At 45.6% G+C, this 18,873-nt stretch overlaps 1 protein-coding gene across 2 annotated transcripts; it reads left to right on the forward strand.

The window, feature by feature from the left end:
- The first annotated feature begins 497 nt into the window (after positions 1 to 497).
- Positions 498 to 18,451, forward strand: LOC124340820 (nuclear hormone receptor FTZ-F1 beta-like). Of its 2 annotated transcripts, none has more exons than XM_046793520.1 (9): positions 498 to 1,098; positions 9,252 to 9,901; positions 11,501 to 11,620; positions 11,700 to 12,533; positions 12,613 to 13,545; positions 13,620 to 14,332; positions 14,403 to 14,655; positions 14,728 to 14,882; positions 14,995 to 18,451. In XM_046793520.1, exons 2-9 carry the CDS (start codon positions 9,613 to 9,615, stop codon positions 15,079 to 15,081), a joined length of 3,384 nt encoding a protein of 1,127 aa, XP_046649476.1. In that variant the 5' UTR covers positions 498 to 1,098; positions 9,252 to 9,612; the 3' UTR covers positions 15,082 to 18,451. The 2 variants fall into 2 exon arrangements, with proteins under 2 accessions (XP_046649476.1, XP_046649477.1); XM_046793521.1 differs by lacking the exon at positions 498 to 1,098 and adding an exon at positions 7,631 to 7,722.
- Positions 18,452 to 18,873: the final 422 nt, after the last annotated feature.

The following is an 18,873-nucleotide window of genomic DNA, read 5'->3' on the forward strand; positions in this document are numbered from 1 at the left end:
TACACCTACACACTATATCGTTGCCCACACGTGTTTATGTCAGTCAACGCATAAACGAATCAATTCAAACTTGTCCGCCATTTTTCCTTGTCCCTAGAAAGAAACAACAACTTGGATGATTGGCCTTGGTAATTCCATTTCGTCATAAAATATGGGGGTTCAATTTTTATCTCGTATGTAGTAATGTGTAAGGCTTCCTTTCCTCCAACCGACACGTTCGCGTCGTGTGTGCACAGGTTATTACGTCGATGGTATTACATGGCCATGGTGACGTCACATTGGCCACACAAAGGATTTTTTCTTTGTATAGAGACCCTGGCCATGCCCTGGCGGTACTACAGATACGACGACGAAGGTATGATTTAAAAGAGTTCCCCCGGTGTGTGTGTATATATATCAAGGGCGTTGGTCGGTCATTGTTTATTTTAATTCGATCCACGTTCCTTGATATTGTTGTTACACGAAGCGCGTTCAATTTGAAAGGGGTAGAAGAAACACACCCCGCCCGAGTGGATCGATTTTCAAAATGTTGTGCAGGTTTTGGCCGCTGGTAGCGCGCGCTGCGGTCGAATTTGAGAACAACTTGGCAACCAGGTAAAATGCACACACACACAGCCGCCAGCCGCACACAACGTTATTAGACTTGGAGTTGGAGAGTAGAAAAGTTGGAAAATACTTTTTTCTTCTCCACAGCAGAGCAGACACCACCAGTTTAGAGTCGAGACCTGTGCTCAGTGGTGGTGTGTGTGTGTGTGTGTTGCTGCATTTTTTGATTTAGAGAAAATTGTGTGTCGTGTTTTGTTTGTTGTTGTGTGGCCTCGACTGGGACAGTGTGTCGTCGACAGCAGAAGAAATCAGACGACACAAACAAGTTTGTATTTGTCGGTTGTCTCTTCACTTCACGTTGTGAAATGGTAGCAAAACAAAAGGCGTCGTGTCGTGCCAATCGCTCGCCGTTGACCAGTTGACTTTTATTTTTCTCGGCCGACACCTGGGCTGCTGCTGCTGTGTGTGAGTGTGTGTGTGTCGTGTGTGTGTGTAAAGAAGAAGAAGGTTGGATGACGCCATTGAATATCCCGTAATTCACGTGTGGTTCAGGTGAGTGTCACTTTTTTTGAGGGGGTCCGTTTTGGGGCTTCGTGCATGTTGTCCACCCAACCGATTGAACTGCAGACGACGATATTTTTCGTTTGGCTAGCGAACGCAAATAAAACGTTGAATGGCTGCTAATTAGCTTTCCATAACGAGGCTCCAATGTCACGCTGGAACATATTTTTGTTGAAGGGGAGAGCAGCTCATTAACACGATGGCACAAGAGGCTTTTTTTGATTTATCTGTTGACTTGGGAATGGCACACAATGTCACCGACGTCCTTGGCCACCAGCATCTTGTCGGTGAATGTCAAACGTCAAGTCTCTTTTTTACGTTTTCCATATTGGCCCGGCTGTGACTGTCCCGTTATTTTGTTTCTTCTTTTTTAATTTCCCGAACGGACAGACTTGATGGAGGTGAGACGTTCTTCTTCTTCCTGGTTTGGGTTCAGCAAGCCCGTTGCCACCTCCTCCTTTTTTCTCTCGGTTGTCTTATTACGACAGGCAGACGCACACACACATGTTTTGGTGTGTGTGTGTGTGCCATGCTCAAAAGAGAGAGTTTTTCGGGTGGCGTGAAAGGAAGAAGGGGAGGGAGGGAGTTGGGTGGTTCTCTCTCTCTGTGGCCGTGTGTTTCGGGAAGCGACCTTGACGACGACCTTCGTCGTCCTTGTGCTTTTTTGTTTCCTAATCCATTCCGGCCCCAAACTCCCGACAGGGGGAACACAACAAGAAGAAGAAGAAGAATGAAATGATTTAACAAAAAATTGATAAGAATTCTTTCGGGGGAAATGTAATATTTAAAATTGTGGCCTGGAGAGAAGAACGTCACGATCTTTTCACGATCCCACCCCTTACCACCACCATCAGATTGTGTGTGGGTTCGTGTTTGACTTTTGAAATTCAATCTGCCGGCGTTTTGATGCTTTTAAAGTTTTTATCCAATTTCGGGTATCTTTTGTTACCCTCCTGTCCATCATTTCTTTCGTTGTTGTTTTTTCGTTTGTTGGACTATTTTATTTTTATTGTTCTTGGATTTGATTTCTTTGGCTTTAAACAACATTTTAAAATCATTCGCGATTGCTATTTTAGTATTTTTCCACTCGATTTGCGTTTCGACGAAAGAAAACGATCAACATTGGGACAACTGGACTTTTACTCGGTAGATGGCACTGGCGTCTGTTGGTGTTATCAACCGTCCCCCCCCCCCCCCCCACCCAAAAACAAACGCCGATGCCAAAATGGATCTCACCTGTTGGGTAGACGAAAATGGACTAAATCGAATGAATTACCAATTTTTATTTTATTTTGGAGGTTCTTTCCCCTTTAGCTGGGCCAAGTTAAAATCCGTAATGGGAATAATCTAGGGACTGCACTGGTCTGGTGTAGTAGAGCCGATGATTTATGTGAAGGTGATTGTTGGCGGCGTCGAGCACAGGTGTGCAACCCTCGGGGTTTTTTCTACTTTTTTTTAAAAATATAATCACACACACACGAACAGACAGAAAGGAGAAGAAAAAAAAACCTTCAATCTTCTTTCTCTTTTTCTTTGGCTAGTGTTGTTGTATGTTGTTGTACTACTACTGCTGCTACAACTACTACTCCGCCCCTTCTCCTCCATTCGTTGATTCGTCGGTTGGTTCGTTCGTTCGGTCTTTTTTTTTTTGTGTTTTCGATTCCGCCAAAGAACTGCATGTGAGGCCCCTCCAGTCATCGTTATCTCCTTTCAAAGAAAAAGAATATGACTATGTTTTTATTTAACCAGGAGAAGTAGAAGAAGAATGCATTGATTTTTTTTTCCTTTTTCTCTCTCAAATCAACTCGGAGGAGAGCAACACGCTGAAAGATTGGCCGACCCACCGTGAATCGTTTCACGTCGTTTCACAACAACAGAAGAAAGAAAGAAAATCTCTTTTTCTTTTTGTGCGTGTGTTTTTCTTTCTTTTACTTTTCTCGTTCGTTCGTTCGTTTTTGTTGCCTTTTTGGCGTGGGCTTGTTAATCAACCGACTCGGCCAGGAATCTCGTTCGTTCGTGCGAGATTATTTCTCTCCTCTTGTTGGTTGGTTTGGTTTCTTTTTTGGGTGGAAAAACCAGAAAAAGCAAAAGAAAATCCAGTCGTTTCTCTTGTTGCACCTGCACCAACCCCCAAAGAGGAGGCAGGTGGGAGGAGTCGTTTGTGATTTCCAACCACCACCGGTGGTCTCTCATCTCGCAAATGTATACACACAAGACGAATTTATTTATTTTTCTCTCGCATCTGTCATCTTCTCTCACCAAACAAAACTGTGTGCAGCCTCTTCTTTCTTTTCCCGATACATTTTCATTTATCGATCGACCAATTTTTTTTTGTTTTCGTGAATTCGTGAGAAATGGATTGAAGGATTCCGAGGGGAACGATTTTTTTCTTTTTCTCCCTCCCCGTGAGTGGCTCATTGCCAGACCCCCCCACACACACACCGGATGAGTTGCGTTACGTGTTGCGTCACAACACAAGGTCGGATGAGCCATGTGATACGCGCCGTGTCGGATCGGCCTTGGGGCTTTTTTGTCTGGAACGTTCGTCCGATGGACCCCAAGTGGAAAAAGAAACGAAAATAAAAGAAGAAGAAGAATGTTCTGTTTGTCTTTTTTAAAAATAATAAAAAAAAGTTGGCCAGTTTCTTTGACTAAAATGTTATCCATCCGGATGCGATGAATTGTAGATTTTTCCGTCTGGGAAATAATTGAAGAAGAAGAAGAAAGATCCTTAATTGGTGTTATTGGACGATGATGTGATGATGATGGTCCCTCAGAGTCAAGACACACAAGAACTAACCCGGTGGTTATGTATGACGACGATGATGATGATTATAGTTTATCAACATCATCGTTGATCACGGTCATCCATCGTCGCAGCTGCGCACGGCTGGACGGGTTCCAAAAACGCGTGAAATGCGCCAAGTCAAACATTTGGAACCCCCGGAAAATTACAAACAAAAAAAAGACGAACGAAAAAATGGAGAACTGGATCTGATTGATATGCCCATCGCGTTCGATTCGAGTTATTTTTTTGTTTTGTTTTTTAAATTTTCCCCAATCGTCCTTCTCTCTCTCTGCCTGTGCCCGGGATTTTTTCACGGGTTCACCGTCATGTCGTTTGGCGTCAATTTCCCCCTTGCTCCTTTGATGGCAAGGGGAAATGGGATGCCTTGCCTTGCTGCTGCCTGCTGGCAGTTCACGTCCTCGCCGCGTCCTTGTCCAAGGTTTTCTTTCTTTTATTTTCTTTTATTTTTTCGGGGTGGACACGCACGCCGTGAACGGGCGGCGGCAGCGGTTGGCGTGATCGACGGACGGACCGCCGATTTTTCCTATTTTTCTTTTTCCCACCACGAAAAAAATCAAATAATTTTTTCCTTTTTGTTTCTACGACGACTGCTGGGATAATATTTTGTGCCGGACACGCAAAAGTGGCCGTGACTCGATTAGTTTGTTGTGATATCGGCAGACGCCTTCACGCTGGGCGCAAAACAATGGCACATCCAGTCCCCGTCCCCCCGAATGGCCAACGTGCAAGGTCGATTATCTCCCGCGGTCGCAAAACTTTTTCTTTTTTTTTTTCCATTTTTCTTTTGTAAGTACATAACTAGCTCGGGACACCTGGTCTGGCTGGCCATCATCATCGTTTGGCCACCTGCGAAATCATAATAACACACGTACGATGGGCGTTTCTCTCGACTCTTTTTTTTTTTTCTTCTTATTCCCTCCCTTTTTTTGAATGGCGGTGTTTGAACGGGAACGTGAAAAAGAAGAAAATGGCCATCACGAAAATGAGCGAGAGAGCGAGGCCATTGATGGAGACTCGCTCTCCACTTGAATGGCGCCCAAAGGTGAAAATTCTTTTTCGCCAAAATATAAAAATTGAAAATAAAATAAATAAAAGAAAAAATATCTTTCGGGAGTCTCTTTTGATGAGCCAGAAAAACGAGTTGTGTAGAATTGAAAGAGGGATAGAAGAAACGGGGCTATTCACGCAACAATGGCATCCCCCCATCTCTCCATGTACTTTATATCAACCTGTCCTTCCCTCCCGCTGGCCGCTTTAAAAAAAGAAAAAGAAATCCGACCGAATGCATTTTCTTCTTCTCCCGCCGCCATTTGGGACGATGTGATTCTTTTCCATCTGGTTGTTTTGTCTTTTCTTGACTAAATAAGGAGCTGCTCCTCTAGTGGGAGATTTTTCGGTCCTAAGTGGGCGCCCATCCTTTCGTCCTGCCTGTCGTCCATGTTGTTGTTGTTGTTGTACTAGGGGGGTAGAGGAAGAGGAGGTTTACCTACTCATCTTTGATTTCCTTGTTATCTCGGGGAGATTTCCCGGTCCGGCATTTCATCCCTTTTGGGGTTTTTTTCTTTCCCCGTGAGGAAAAGGAAGGGGAGAGAGGGTCTGAAATGTCAGTCGTGCAATGCAGATGGCCGCAGGGTGATGGAGCCAAGAATTCCCGCATGAATCACAGCAGTAGGCCTATCTATCACCGTCCCCGTCTAGGAATCGGGAGAAATAGATTATCTCTTTTTGTTTTTAAATTCTCTAATGTCCATTAGTCCTTCAATGTTACATGTCCCCCACCATCTCACCGATTGGGTGCAACCTTGGGAGAGTTGGAATTGAGGGATTTTGGTGAGTGATTCGACCTTGTGCGGCCCAACGACTTGACGAGGCGACGACAACTCACAAAGAAACTAAACATGAAACGTGAAAGAAGAAAGAAAGAAAGAAAAAAAGAGATTTACACGCGGTCAAAAGGTGCACATCAATAAATTACGAGTGTTATCTCTCTCTCGTTGCTGGCAAGGGAAATTTATTCCCGTCATTGAGAGATCGGGAAATGTGCAGATGTGATAACGGGAGATTCTCTGCATCCCGACTCGCGGGACACGACATTTTTTGATTTATGTCAAAGTTTACCGAGGAGCCAAATAAATTTCAGGTGATGATGATGCAATCGCCTGGAAGAAATTCTTTCATTTCTTACCTGTCCGCATTGCCACCGACCGAAAAAATGTATGTCTCTCCTTTGGTTGGGTTTAAATTTGATTGTTGAAAAATAAAAATAAATGTATGCACATTGTGAGATGGGTGGTGGTTGTTGTTTTAACGCCAGTCGGGTTTGACCGTGCCGCTGGTTTCAGCTTCTTCCCGTGACGTGATGAATGAGAGAAGAAAAGGAAAATTATCATTTAATTCTAGACTCTCTGCTGGCTGGCATTGTTATTTATTCATTTTCGTCTTATACAAGTCCAATTTTCCCATTTTCCTTTTTAAATTTTTTAGTTTTTGAGCGATTTCGTGAGATGTCGAGAAAAATGTTTGGGGGTTTTGATTTGGCCCTCTCTCACCGACTCCCGAAATCAGTTCACGGAATTCTTCCATTCGCATTACCCCGACCGGCGATTTTATTTTGTTTTTTCTTCTTTTTTCTTTTTCTTTCGTTTTCTTTTTTTTGACATATGGTGGCGTGTCGTCCAATCAGCATCACACGCACAGCAGTTTTTTTTTGGAGGGCAGATGGGAGTGAATGAATGAGCGAATCTATGAATGAATGAATCAAGCTCGCGCATTTATTTCCAAAAATACCAATGCTCATTTCATCGCTCCCTTTAGTTAATCGTTGGGCATTTTTTTAAAATCTTTTTGGCCATTTCGTGATTGAAGGGCCATTTCATCAATCGAAAAACAAATTGTTTCAGTTTTTCTTTTATTTGAAATTTCGAATTTTTAAAGATCAAATCAATTACAAAATTTAGGTTTGGTTTAATTATTTGCGATTGTGGACGTAAGAAATGATTGGCCAAATGTTGAAAAGAAATATTTAAAAAAATTGACTTTGGTCGGGTAGTAAAGGGTGGGGGAGGAGGAGGAGGGAGAGAACGTTTGTTGCCTTTGTGGAAATTTCGTGAGTCCCGCGTGCGTGTGGAGGAGAGTCGTAGCCGGAGGGTGCCGACAGATTTTTTTTCTCTTTCTCTCTTGTCTTTCTTTTCTTTTTATCAACTATTTTCCCCTTCTCCGCGTTCCTCGTCCATTTCTCTTCGTGGAAAATCAAAGGGCGGCCCGAACTCAACCAAAGGCGCTCAGGGTCCAAAACGAAGAAGAAAAAGAAGAAAAGAAAATGGAAAAGAAAGAAGAAGAAGAAGAAGACGAAGTGGATAAGAATCACGCAACTTCTCCCAGACTTTTAACACCCGCGGGGGTTTCTTCTCTTTCTTCTCTCTCCTTCGTTACCTGGCCGAGGTTTTATTTTTTTTACCTCCCGCTCTCCCACCTCCCACCACCTCCTTCGCCGGATGGTTTTTCGTGTGTGCGTGTGTGTGTCTGTGGCCCCTCTGTGCGGTGGCTGTTGGAAACGAAAGAAAACGGCGTTTGTTGTTCGCCTTCGGGACTTTTTCTTCTTCTTCTCTTTCCTTTTTTGCTCCGAGTTTTCATCACGTTTTGCCTCATTCCTTCCTTTCGTTCGTTCGTTTGCCTGCCTCCCTCCCGTTTTGTGATTCGTCCGTGGGTCGGGCTGACTGGCGATGGCCGAGGCCTCGCCATCGACTGGCAGCTCCGCCACCGACTGCGAGTCTCACTCAGTCCTTGGTCGTCCACCGTCCTGCCAGGTGTGTGTCGTGTCGTGGTTGTTGTTGTTGTTGTTTTGGTTGTTTTTTGTGCTGTTGTTTCTCATTCTTTTCTCTCTCCCCGCAGACTATTTTTCTTCTCTTGCGTGAATGTGTGTGTGTGTGTTGTTGGTGTTGCGCCAGTGCGTTTGCAATCAAAGAGAGAGGGACGACTACCCCCTTTGAATGATTGACGCACACCTTGACCGCCTTCGCCGACAGGATTGGCCAACCGACAAACCCCGAATGTTTCGCATTTCTTTCCCATTTTCACCTGCCCGTTGCCAATCATTGCGTCAATCGTGGCAGCACAGGACCCAAAATTCTTAATTGTGTTTCATCGGGTCGTCCCGAGTGTTGAGTTTCTTCGTCACATTTCTCGTTTTTCTTCCCTCACCAGTTTTTGATTCGTTACACGACAAACTTGAAAGAATTCAGAATAATTATTTTTTTTTGAATGGAAGAAATGGTGTAGGTAGGGGTGATGGTGGGGTTAGGGTGGTTAGGTTGATGGATAATGTTGTGACCCGTTTCTTTCCCCTTTTGTCACGGTGAGTCATTCGTTCGGGTCTTGTGATTGTGGTTTGGACATTTGTAAAACTCGTCTGGCCTTTATTCAACAAGTCTGGCCAGCCCGCAGATGTTTTGTTCACGTTTTTTATTTTTATTTCGTTTTTTTCAGGGGGGGGGGGGGGGGGGTTTAATTTGCCGGGTCGGGACTCTGGAGAAGAAGAAGAAGAAGAAGAGCATTTGATTATTTCGCATTTATTTTTATTATGTCGAAAGAAGAGAAAGAAAAAAAAGTCGTTAGCCAAGCCAAGCCATCAAGGAATTGTAGTTTTGTTGTTTTCTTTTTCTTTTCTTTTTCGGTTGGCCCCGCCACCTGTGCGCACGGCGGCGGTCTCCTTCGGAATTCTTTCGGAAATGGCTAAAGGGCACAACAACTTTGGAAGAAAAGAAGAAGAAGAAGAAACAGGAGGAGAGGATAGGGCGGGGCCGGCAGCTCGGACCACACACACACTCACTCACGCACGCACGGATATGTGTGTCTGTAGATTTTTCTTTTTTTCTTTTTCGTGAAAGGAACGGGAGGGAGTTGGAAAATGTTACCAAACTCGATCTCCTCCGCTTGTCCCCCCGCGCGTCCATTTTTGATGAATTCGTGTCCGGTTATTTCGCCGCCGTTTTTGTTGTTTCTCCTATTGGGAGCCAGGCCAACAGCCCGGCCACAACTCACACCACCGGTTGCGTCCGTCGTCGTCTTTCTGTCCAGTCCAGTCCCGCTCATCTTTTTTATTTTTTTATTTTATTTTCCTTTTGGTCGTGTGGCAAATTGGGGAGGCAAATGGACGAAAGGAGGAGGAGGCGTTCACAATGGGGGGGGGGGGGGGTGGATGCGAAAAGTGAAGCAAATTCATTTTGTTTTTGTTCTCCTCCCCCAACTTTCTAATCCAATTTCATCGCCAATTCTTTATTTTATTATTGATTTTCTTTGATAAAATTGATTAATCATTGGGTTGTTTATGCAACAGGTGAATGGAATGGTGACGCAAATTGGGTGTCGGAAGAGCTCGGCTCCGACCGGACAACAAATCGAATCACCAGAGCGGCCGCCGACGCTGACGTCATCGTACCGGATGATGATGCCCAGGCATCCAGCCTCCTCCAATTAGGCAGAAATTAATCGTCGAACCTCAGACGCCTCTTTTTATCTTCTTTCTCTAATCAAAAAACAAAACACAAAACTCTTAATCTGATTCCTGAACCAGAAAAAAGGGAAAATAAGGAGGGAAAAGTGTCTTGTGCCCAGTGTCTTGTTGTTGTTGTTGTCAAGTGGATCAAATTGTTGATCTTTGTGTTTGCGTGGAACGTGTGTCAGTGTCGTGGGTGGGAATGAATGACCGGCCGTCGTCGTCGTCATCCGGCGACGCCGGCGCTGCTCCTCCCGGTCCCTCACCTGCCGCCGCCACTGCCGAAGGAGGAGGAGGAGGAGGAGGTTGGGCCATGGTGCAAGACTCGAATGGACCGGCTGGACCGGACACGATCCAGCATCACGACCAATCGCCTTTCGTGACCCACAGTAGTCATCGGAATAGCAGCGGCCAATATCATCACAACAACCACCACCATCACCACCAACACAACAGCCTCCATGTCTATCATCAGCCTCACCTTATCAAAGGTTTGTTGTCCGTCCGTCTAACCCCTTGTTTATCATTACCCCCCTCAAAATGCCCAGGGAAGAGCAGCAGAAGGAGAAGATGAAGAAGAAGAAAACAAGGCGACTCCTCGTGTGTTATTATTATTATAGGTGCTCGTTATAAGGGGTCGGCTGCTGGCCCAGTCGTTATTTCTCCTCCTCTTTTTTTCTTTTAATTTTTGAAAAAAATAAAAAAATGGCGAATGAGCCAAAAGGGAACGCAAAAAAGAAAGAAAAAGAAAAGAAATTAAGAAAACAAAAAGGAGAGAGAAAAGTTGTTTTTGGATGGCCGCCAAAGCCAAGCGCGCAGGTGGTGTTGATTGCCTTATTTTTTCTTCGTTTTCTTCTTCTTCTTCTTTTTCGAAAGTTTGAGAAGAAGAAGAAGAAGAAGAGAAAGAGAGCCTGCGAGGAGAGAGAAAGAGAGAAAAGTCGACGGGCTATTGACCCGCGGTCTCACGCGCTGACGGTAGATGGAAGAAGAAGAAGCTCGACGATTCTCTCTCTCTCCCGAATGGAAAGGAAAAGAAGAAGAAGAAGAAGAAGACGACGGAGGCACTGGCCTTCACGCCGTGCACCTTGGCCAAGCTCCTCCCCAGGACATTGCCTCCTCCTTTCTTGCCAGTTGCCAGTTGTTTGTAGGCTCATGTCACCCACCTCTCTCCCACCACCCCCACCACCACCACCACCGACAACTTTTTTCTTATTTTTTCGGTGGAGAATTTCGGCTGAGAGACAATCAGCAGACAGAAAGAAAACGACAAGTTGCGTTACGTGTCCGTATAAGAAACGAGACTCTCCTCCTCCCTTTAACAAGAGAGGGGGGGTATTCACCATTCAGTGGGGGGGGGGGGGATTGGGGTGGTTGAAAAAGAGATTTTCTCCTTTTTCAAATTTGTTGGTATCCTTGGATGTTTGTGCCAACAACAACAACAACCCCAATCGATGCCAACTCTCTCCCGACGTGGCCGTCTCGAATTGTTTGGCTCTCCTTTTCGCCAGCCACACGGGAAAGGTGCGGCCATGGCCGAGGTCTTTGAACGCAACTCAACCACCACCGCCGACACCGCCGCCACTCTCTCCTTTTTTTCGTTGGTTGGTTGGTTGGTTGGTTCCAGCAGAGCGAGAGAGAGCGAAAGTCTGCCGTCAGCCATTTTTCCATTTTCAGACAAATGTGGGTCCGTGGAAAACCAAAAGAAACAAATCAAAATCAAAAAGCGCACGCAATTCTTCTTCTTTTTTCCAATTTCCCAATTTTCCCGGTTCCTTCCGCAATGATTCCGTAATTATTTGGGTCCCGCATAATCGGAGTCTCAGCCAATCGCCGAGATGGACAAGCTGTTTTTCTGTTTCTCTCATTGCGGTGGTTGGTGTTGTTGCTGTTGTTGTTTGGCAGGCGAAACAACACAGCGCTGGATTCGACAGCTGCTCAATGTCGACCTCCCCAATGGAATTTTTATTTCATTTGGGACGGACTTCGTTTTTTCAAAAGATCAAACTCGTAGAATTAAAATCTAATGGAAATGTGAAATTTAAACAAGAAACGAATTATTAATCAAATGGATGAAAATTGCCGGAATACAGGTGGAATGTCGAACGGACTGGGCGATCTGGAGGCGCCGCAACAGCAGCAACACTTCCATCAGCATCACCACGAGGCGGAATCGGACGCCGACGAAGAAGTCAGGAGCCTCGATTTGCCCGGTAAATAATTTCAGCTGAAACCTTGTCATTGGGTTAATGTAATCATCGTCATTATCTTTGATTTGATTTGTCATGACAGCTCAAGTGGGCATCGATTTGCGGAGTAAACGGGTCGGATCGACCGAGGCGCTGGACAGGGAACGGCCCATGTCGTGGGAGGGCGAATTGTCGGACCAGGAGGTCAGCCAAATGGACCAGCAGGAATTGCCTTCGGGCCCTTTGCTGAACGCCTGTCCATCGGCCGCCGAAACGTCAGCAGCGACGGACAGCGGACCCAGCCCACCCCAACAGCCGCCGCCTCCCCTTCCGGCCCAGACGACGGCGTTGGCAGCGATGGCCGGACTCAAGACGGAGCCCATCCACGAGGAGGAGGCCGAGGAGGAACTGGACGAGGATGAGCACGAAATGGAAGGCATCCAGTCGGCCGGGCCGGGCAGCCCACAGCCCATGTGCACCAACGCCGGAGAGGAGAATGAAGCGGATTGCGGAGGAGGTCACCCACATCTGGTCATGCCGCCGCCCTCCTTGTCGTTTCACCACCACCTCCAACAACAACAACAGCAGCAGCAACAACAACATCAGGCGACGCCGACGGCCGAAATCAAGACGGAACTGCCCTGGAATGCGGGCGATTGCGGGCAGCTGAAGGCGGAACCGTCGGGTTGCATCCGCCCCAGCCCGCCGCTTCTGACGTCAGTCGGAGGGACTGCCATTCCGGCGGCGGTGGTTTCTAGTGCCAACACGACGGCGACGACGGGAACGACGACGACGCCGTCCAGCGCAGCCAATGGCGGATCGACTCCGTCAGCCGTAGCGAGGCCGACCTTCGGCGAAGCCTTTACCGGTCACACTCCGCTGGCCAGCCCGCTGACGAGTCGTCATCCCATTCGATTGCCATTATCCGCCGTTTCCGGTAAAACTCTTTTTCTTCTTCTTGTTTTGTCTTGTTGTTGTTGCATCCGCTTACGTTTGATGTTGTTGTGAACCGACAGGAGGTCTTCCACATCCGCCGACGCCTTCGCCCGACTCGGCCATCCATTCTGCCTATTACTCACCGACGGCCAGTCCGGGCCAATCGCGGCACCGCTCGGGCAGTGGGTTGAGCTCGCCTTATTCGCACCGGGCCAGCCCGTCGCTGTCGCGCAATAATTCCGACGCCTCCCAATACTCTGTCCACTCGCAATACGGCGGATCGCAGTACAGCTACAGCTCGGCACCCTCACCCCTCAGCCCGTCACCCGCTCAATCGCCCGTTCAGCCCAGGCACATGGCCATGCTGTCGGCCGCCGGATACGGACTCCCTGGACGATCTGGCCCAGGAGGAGGACTCGTCGGCGGCTGCAACAACAGCAGCAACGGCGAATTCCCGCCCTCGCCGCTCCTCTACCGGCACGGCATTCCCGGACCCTTTCCCGGCGCCACTCCGGCCGGATCACTGCCCGGCGTTCGAGACTTGGAGATCAAAAGCGAGCCGGCTGGTGCTGCCGGCCATCATCACAACCATCACCACCACCACCAGCACCAACATCAGCATCAGCATCAGCAGCATCCGTCTGGCGGATTGGGGCTGTCGTCCCACGAGACGCAGGACGACAACAGCCGCGGTGAGGGATCTGGCGAGGAGAAGAGCGGATTGAATCCGTCTGATCTGGCCCAGCACACGGCGTCGTTGGCGGCCCAGGCGGGCATTTCCCGGCAGCAGCTGATCAACAGCCCGTGCCCGATCTGCGGCGACAAGATTTCCGGCTTCCATTACGGCATCTTCTCGTGCGAGAGCTGCAAGGGATTCTTCAAGCGGACGGTGCAGAACAAGAAGAACTACGTCTGCCTCCGCGGCGCCGCCTGTCCCGTCACCATCGCCACACGCAAAAAGTGTCCGGCCTGTCGATTTGAAAAGTGCCTCAACACCGGCATGAAACTGGAAGGTACGGCATCCCCCCCTCCCCTCACATATCACATTTCAAATGCGAATTTTAATTCTTTTGTTATCAATTTCCAGCCATCCGCGAGGATCGAACTCGAGGCGGACGGAGTACTTACCAGTGTACTTATGCCGTGCCCAGCGGGTCGGGAGCGTCGACGGGTCTTGTGGGCGGCGATCCGTCGGTGGGCGGTTCTTCCTCGACTGGAAACGGAGGTGGAAGCAGTGGAGGCAAAGTCCTGCTGACGCCCAACGGCGACAGCAGCAGCTCCAGGTCGATGGATTCATCCGAGTGGAGCTCGTCGCCTCCGTCGGCCACTCCGGCCGGAGGTGGTGGTGCCCACTCGCATCACCACCACCACCACCACGGCCACGGCCATCACAACAACCACCACAGCAACAACCACCACCTGCTGCTGCACCACCAGCATCCGCACCATCCCAGCAACTCGTCGGCGGCCGTTCCGCAGCTCCTCCTCGAAATTATGAACGTGGAGCATTTGTGGCACTGCAACGAGTCGGACGGAGCGGCGGCGGCGGGCGGCCAGCAGCATCGCAGCAACAGCGGCGGAGGGGCCGCGTCTTCCTCTTCATCTTCTTCCGGCAAGTCGACGACGGCCCACAACAACGGCGACGGCGGAGGCAACAATCACAGCAACGGCAACAGTGGTGGTGGTGGTGGGACGGCCGCCGAAGGCGATTCCGTCTCGAGTTTGTGCAGCATCGCCGACCACCGCCTCTACAAGATCGTCAAGTGGTGCAAAAGTCTTCCCCTCTTCAAAAACATCCAGGTGAGAATCTATTGCGGATGTCATTGCCCATTTCGATTATTTAATTCAATTGTGTTGGTTGGTTCTCCAGATTGACGATCAGATTTCGCTGTTGATCAACACGTGGTGCGAGCTGTTGCTGTTTGCCTGTTGCTTCCGCTCGGTGGCCACTCCGGGCGAGATCCGCATTTCCCACGGCAAGTCCATCACCCTGGAACAGGCCCGCGCCCTGGGCCTCAGCTCTTGCATCGAGCGCATGATCCACTTTACCGACCACTTGCGGAGGCTCCGCGTCGACCAGTTTGAATACGCCGCCATGAAGGTTATCATCCTCTTGTCTTCCGGTGAGTCCTGGCCTCCTACATTTTCATTCCGTCTTTAACTCATTTTATTCTTGTCCGTTTTGTTATACTCAGACACGAGCGGACTGAAGGAATCGGAAAGCGTTCGCAGTTCGCAGGAGTCGGTGCTCAAAGCCTTGCAGCAGTACACCCTGTCGCACTATCCGGACGTGCCTTCCAAATTTGGCGAACTTTTGCTCCGGATACCCGAGCTGGAACGCACTTGCCAGGTAAGACTTGCGCCCGTTTTGACACGAGTTCTCTCTCCCTATTGCGTCTAATTTTTTCCAGTGGGAATTCCAACTGAAAATGTTGTTTTTAATTTTGAAATGGAACCGACAGGTTGGCAAAGACATGCTGACCGTTAAACGCGAGGGAGACGGCCAAGGATTCAATTTGTTGATGGAACTCCTTCGCGGAGATCATTGACCATCTCCAGACACACACAACACAAACACAACACACACAAGAATCATCACGCAACTCGAATAAGAAAATCAAATGTTTATTCTTTCTTTGATTCATTTTTTTGTTTTTTTGAACTTTGGACGACGTTTTGGCGAAACAATTTCGGACTCGTTTTTGCGTGTCGTGCGGACACGATTCTCGACTGTGATGGAAGCTCCGCGCCGAAATGGATTCGCTATCGTCTTTGCAAACTTTTGATTCTTCGTCACGCAACAGATTCCTTCCATTGAAAAAGAAAAAAAGAGAAAAGAAAAAATAATAAAAATGCGGAGATGATAATAATTTGGAAACCAGAACCCATTCCACGGAACTGAACCGATGCCCAGTGAATAAGAATATGTAAGCAATGATTGTGTTTTAAGTAGTGCTTCGTGCTCTAGTGAAGGAAAACCCATTTCGACACACTCGCTCCTCTATGCAAACGGAAAACTGTGCAAAAATATTTCGAAACAAAGGCGATTTTTTCGTTTTTTGTCAAGGGAAAACCACAAGATAAAAAAAAAAGTGAACAGAATTTTTGTGTTTTTTTTTATCTTTCGCTCCGTCGCTGGGACGGAAAGGACCCCCAGTAAAAACAACAACAAAAAAATCCAAGTGATGTTTTTTCTTTTTTGGTCTTGTGTTGTCGATCCAGTGTTTTTATGTACCAGCCCAACTTTCTTTATGACTATTCATTTTTATTTCTCTTGTTTTTTCTTTGGTTCTTCTTTTCTTTTGATTCCGTTGTTTTTACATACTCCGACTAGTGCAATCTGCCCCCGTACTCTATCACGTCGTTTCAGATTCTGTTATAATCTCTCCTTTTTATTTGAATTTTCAGATTCTTGTTTTTTTGTTTTCTTCTGTCCCGACATCTGACGGGACGGGAGAAAAAAACCCCATGAGGCTATTTCAACAATTCCTTTTTCTTTTCGTACTACTACACAACTAGATGCTCTCTCTTTTTCTAATTTTGTTCCAGTTTTTATTTTTATTTTATTTTTTCTCTTTTCATTAGCGAGGGAATATATTGAACGTGGTCAACCAACCGTCACATCCAAAGTATTACGCTGCGAATTGGGACGATGGAAAATGTTGCAACATTTCTTTTTTTTTTTTTCAATGAAATTTGGGCAGGTGTCTTGTTCGGGGAGTTTCCTTTTTCTTTTTTCCCACCCACTCTTTTTTCAAATGAAAGCCGGTGATTTTTTGCTACATCGTTTCGAACAAATTGAAATGGGGAGAGGGGACAAAACATTTATTTAATCGCTCGGAAAATCCACACTCCCCCCAGTGATGCTAGAATGATTTTATTTTGATTAATTTTTGGAAAAAAAAATATGAATTGAATCTCTTTAAATACTTTTTTGTCATTCAATAAAGAAAACAAAGGCGACTATTTGGCAATAATAATAATTTTTTTAAGATTTGTCGATTTGTTTTTTTTTTGAATTTTTCGATGCCTTTTGAAATGCATTCACCGGATAAAAACCAATAATTTTTATTTTTTAAATTACCAAACTCCCTCTGCCCAACAGCCAGATGACATGTATTTATTATACTCTCTTTTGTAAGGGTTATTTGATTTCAAATTCATTTCCCCACCATTTCTCTGTTTTTGTTATTTTCTATAAATTTTATTCGGGAAGATTTTTCGGTTTCCTCTTATTTCTCAAAACAGCTTTTCATTTTTTCTCTCCTGTCGTCTTCTTTTCGGTTCTCTTTTCTATCCTTACGTCTTTTTGATTCAGTTTGTCAGCAGGAATAACGATATATGGGAGGGACTTTGCAATCATATTGATTCCCTAAATTGTGCCATTTTTTTACTGAAAGAAAGGGAGAGAAGCTAAGGGAATTCAACTTTTGGATCAAAGGACGACTTTGGTGACGACGTTTTTTAATAACAGAAAATAAGAACATTATATTCCCTTCACCCCCTTTTTTTCGACTGCGAATGGAGCAACATTTCGAGTGCCTTGGACATTTGTTTTTTTTCTAATTTTTTAAAATTCAAAGTTCCCGGTTGTCTTTGATCATGGCTCGAATTCCGATCTATCACATTGTCCTCGGTCTTCCCCCTTGTTTAGTTTTTTTGTAGCTTATTATATTATAATTCGCTCTCTCGGGTTTGTCGGAAGGAAAAAGAAAAATGTATTAACTTTTGATTGAGGTTTATTTTGTCATTTCTCCCAATTTCTGTTTGGTTTCCTGGCGCATTGGTTTTTGAAATCTTAAATTTGATTTGAAATTTTTATTTTTAAACGGGATGGGTAGACCAGGAGAGCTATAGGGTTCCGTTGATTATGAATTGTAATCTGTTTGTGGAGTGAATTAATCTGCGCTGAAAATATCGTCTTGTTCGTCCCCCCCAATTTTATTTTTCCGAATCAATTTTTTAAAAATTTCTTTTCGAGTTCTTTATATCGTGTTCTCTTTTATTTTGTTTTTTTATTCGAAAAAAGGAGGAAATACGCAAACAATTGAATCGAATGTTTTTATATATTTACATACTTATGGGATGGAAACAGTGTACATATAAAAAATACTGTACCATGACATGAAGAATTTGTTTGGTCTTGTGTATGTGTGTGTGTGCTAAAGGAGAGAGAGAGAGAGAGAGAGACAACCAAATCAAGAATCATTTTCCCCACCAGCCCAGCTCTGATTTCTTTCCACTCACCAAAGTGTCTTCTTGACTCCCGCCCCCCTCCTCCGCCGTGTTGTGATTTAGCCATAGTGACGTGCAGCCAATCCCACCGTATATATTTCCCTCCCATTTCCTGATTTTTATTTTATTTTTTCAAATCGTCGTCTGACTTTTTCCTCTCGTTTTCAATTGAATATCCCCGTGACAAAAGAAGAAGAAAAAAGAACCACCGAATCCACCACTACTACACGCATCTTCCAAATCCATCGATCCTCCTGACCTCTTTGATGTGCTCACCCAAATTCTACTTAGCTAAAAGGAGCTCTCCCTCTTGTCTCTTTTTTTTTTAAAATCATTTGCAGCAGCTCTTTACTTTTCGATTTGTTTGTTTTTTTAAATTTAAAGTAAGAAGAAAAGATTCAAAAAAGTCTTTCCGTCTTGTTCTTCTCTCCGTCTGAAAACATTCTCTCTCTTTTTGATTTGGTTGGAAAAAACAAACAAACAAACTTTGATTATAATCACACAAATCTTTTTTGGATTGAAATTTTGTGTTTTTTTGGTTTCTGTCGCCTTGTGAAGGTGGGAAATGATGAAGGGAGAAAAAAGAAGAAAAAAGAAGAGTTCTGAGTAATATGAATAACATAATGCATTTTTTTGTGAGTGTCTCGATGCTAGTGTGGAAATAAAATTCATGAGGTTGTTATACATCCGCTGTGCTGCTGCTGCCCCACTATCTCCTATAACATAATTTCGTCCGTTAGTAATATCCTTTCAATTAATTTGAATCTTACCAGTAATTTTGTTTATAATCAAAGTTTAAAAAATCTCGTCAACTACCAAATGAAATTGCCTAACCGAATAATCCATTTTCTTTTATTTCAGGTAATTTTTTGTTTTAGGTATGACTGATGGGATTGTTTTCAAATTGTTTTTGCAATTGGGTTGTCTGTTGAAATCTTTATTATTTAAGAAAATTAATTATTATGATTATTATTTGGCTGGAGGAAATTGTTGAACAGGTTATTCATATGGAGTGAAAGGTGCCAAAGCCGGAAGGAATAATTCTGAACCGTAAGTGGGTGAGTCAGCAAGTCTTGTTATTACCATCATTTCGCAACGCTCGTTAA

The sequence above is a fragment of the Daphnia pulicaria genome, chromosome 5 (genome assembly GCF_021234035.1).
Source record: "Daphnia pulicaria isolate SC F1-1A chromosome 5, SC_F0-13Bv2, whole genome shotgun sequence".
Taxonomy (NCBI): domain Eukaryota; kingdom Metazoa; phylum Arthropoda; class Branchiopoda; order Diplostraca; family Daphniidae; genus Daphnia; species Daphnia pulicaria.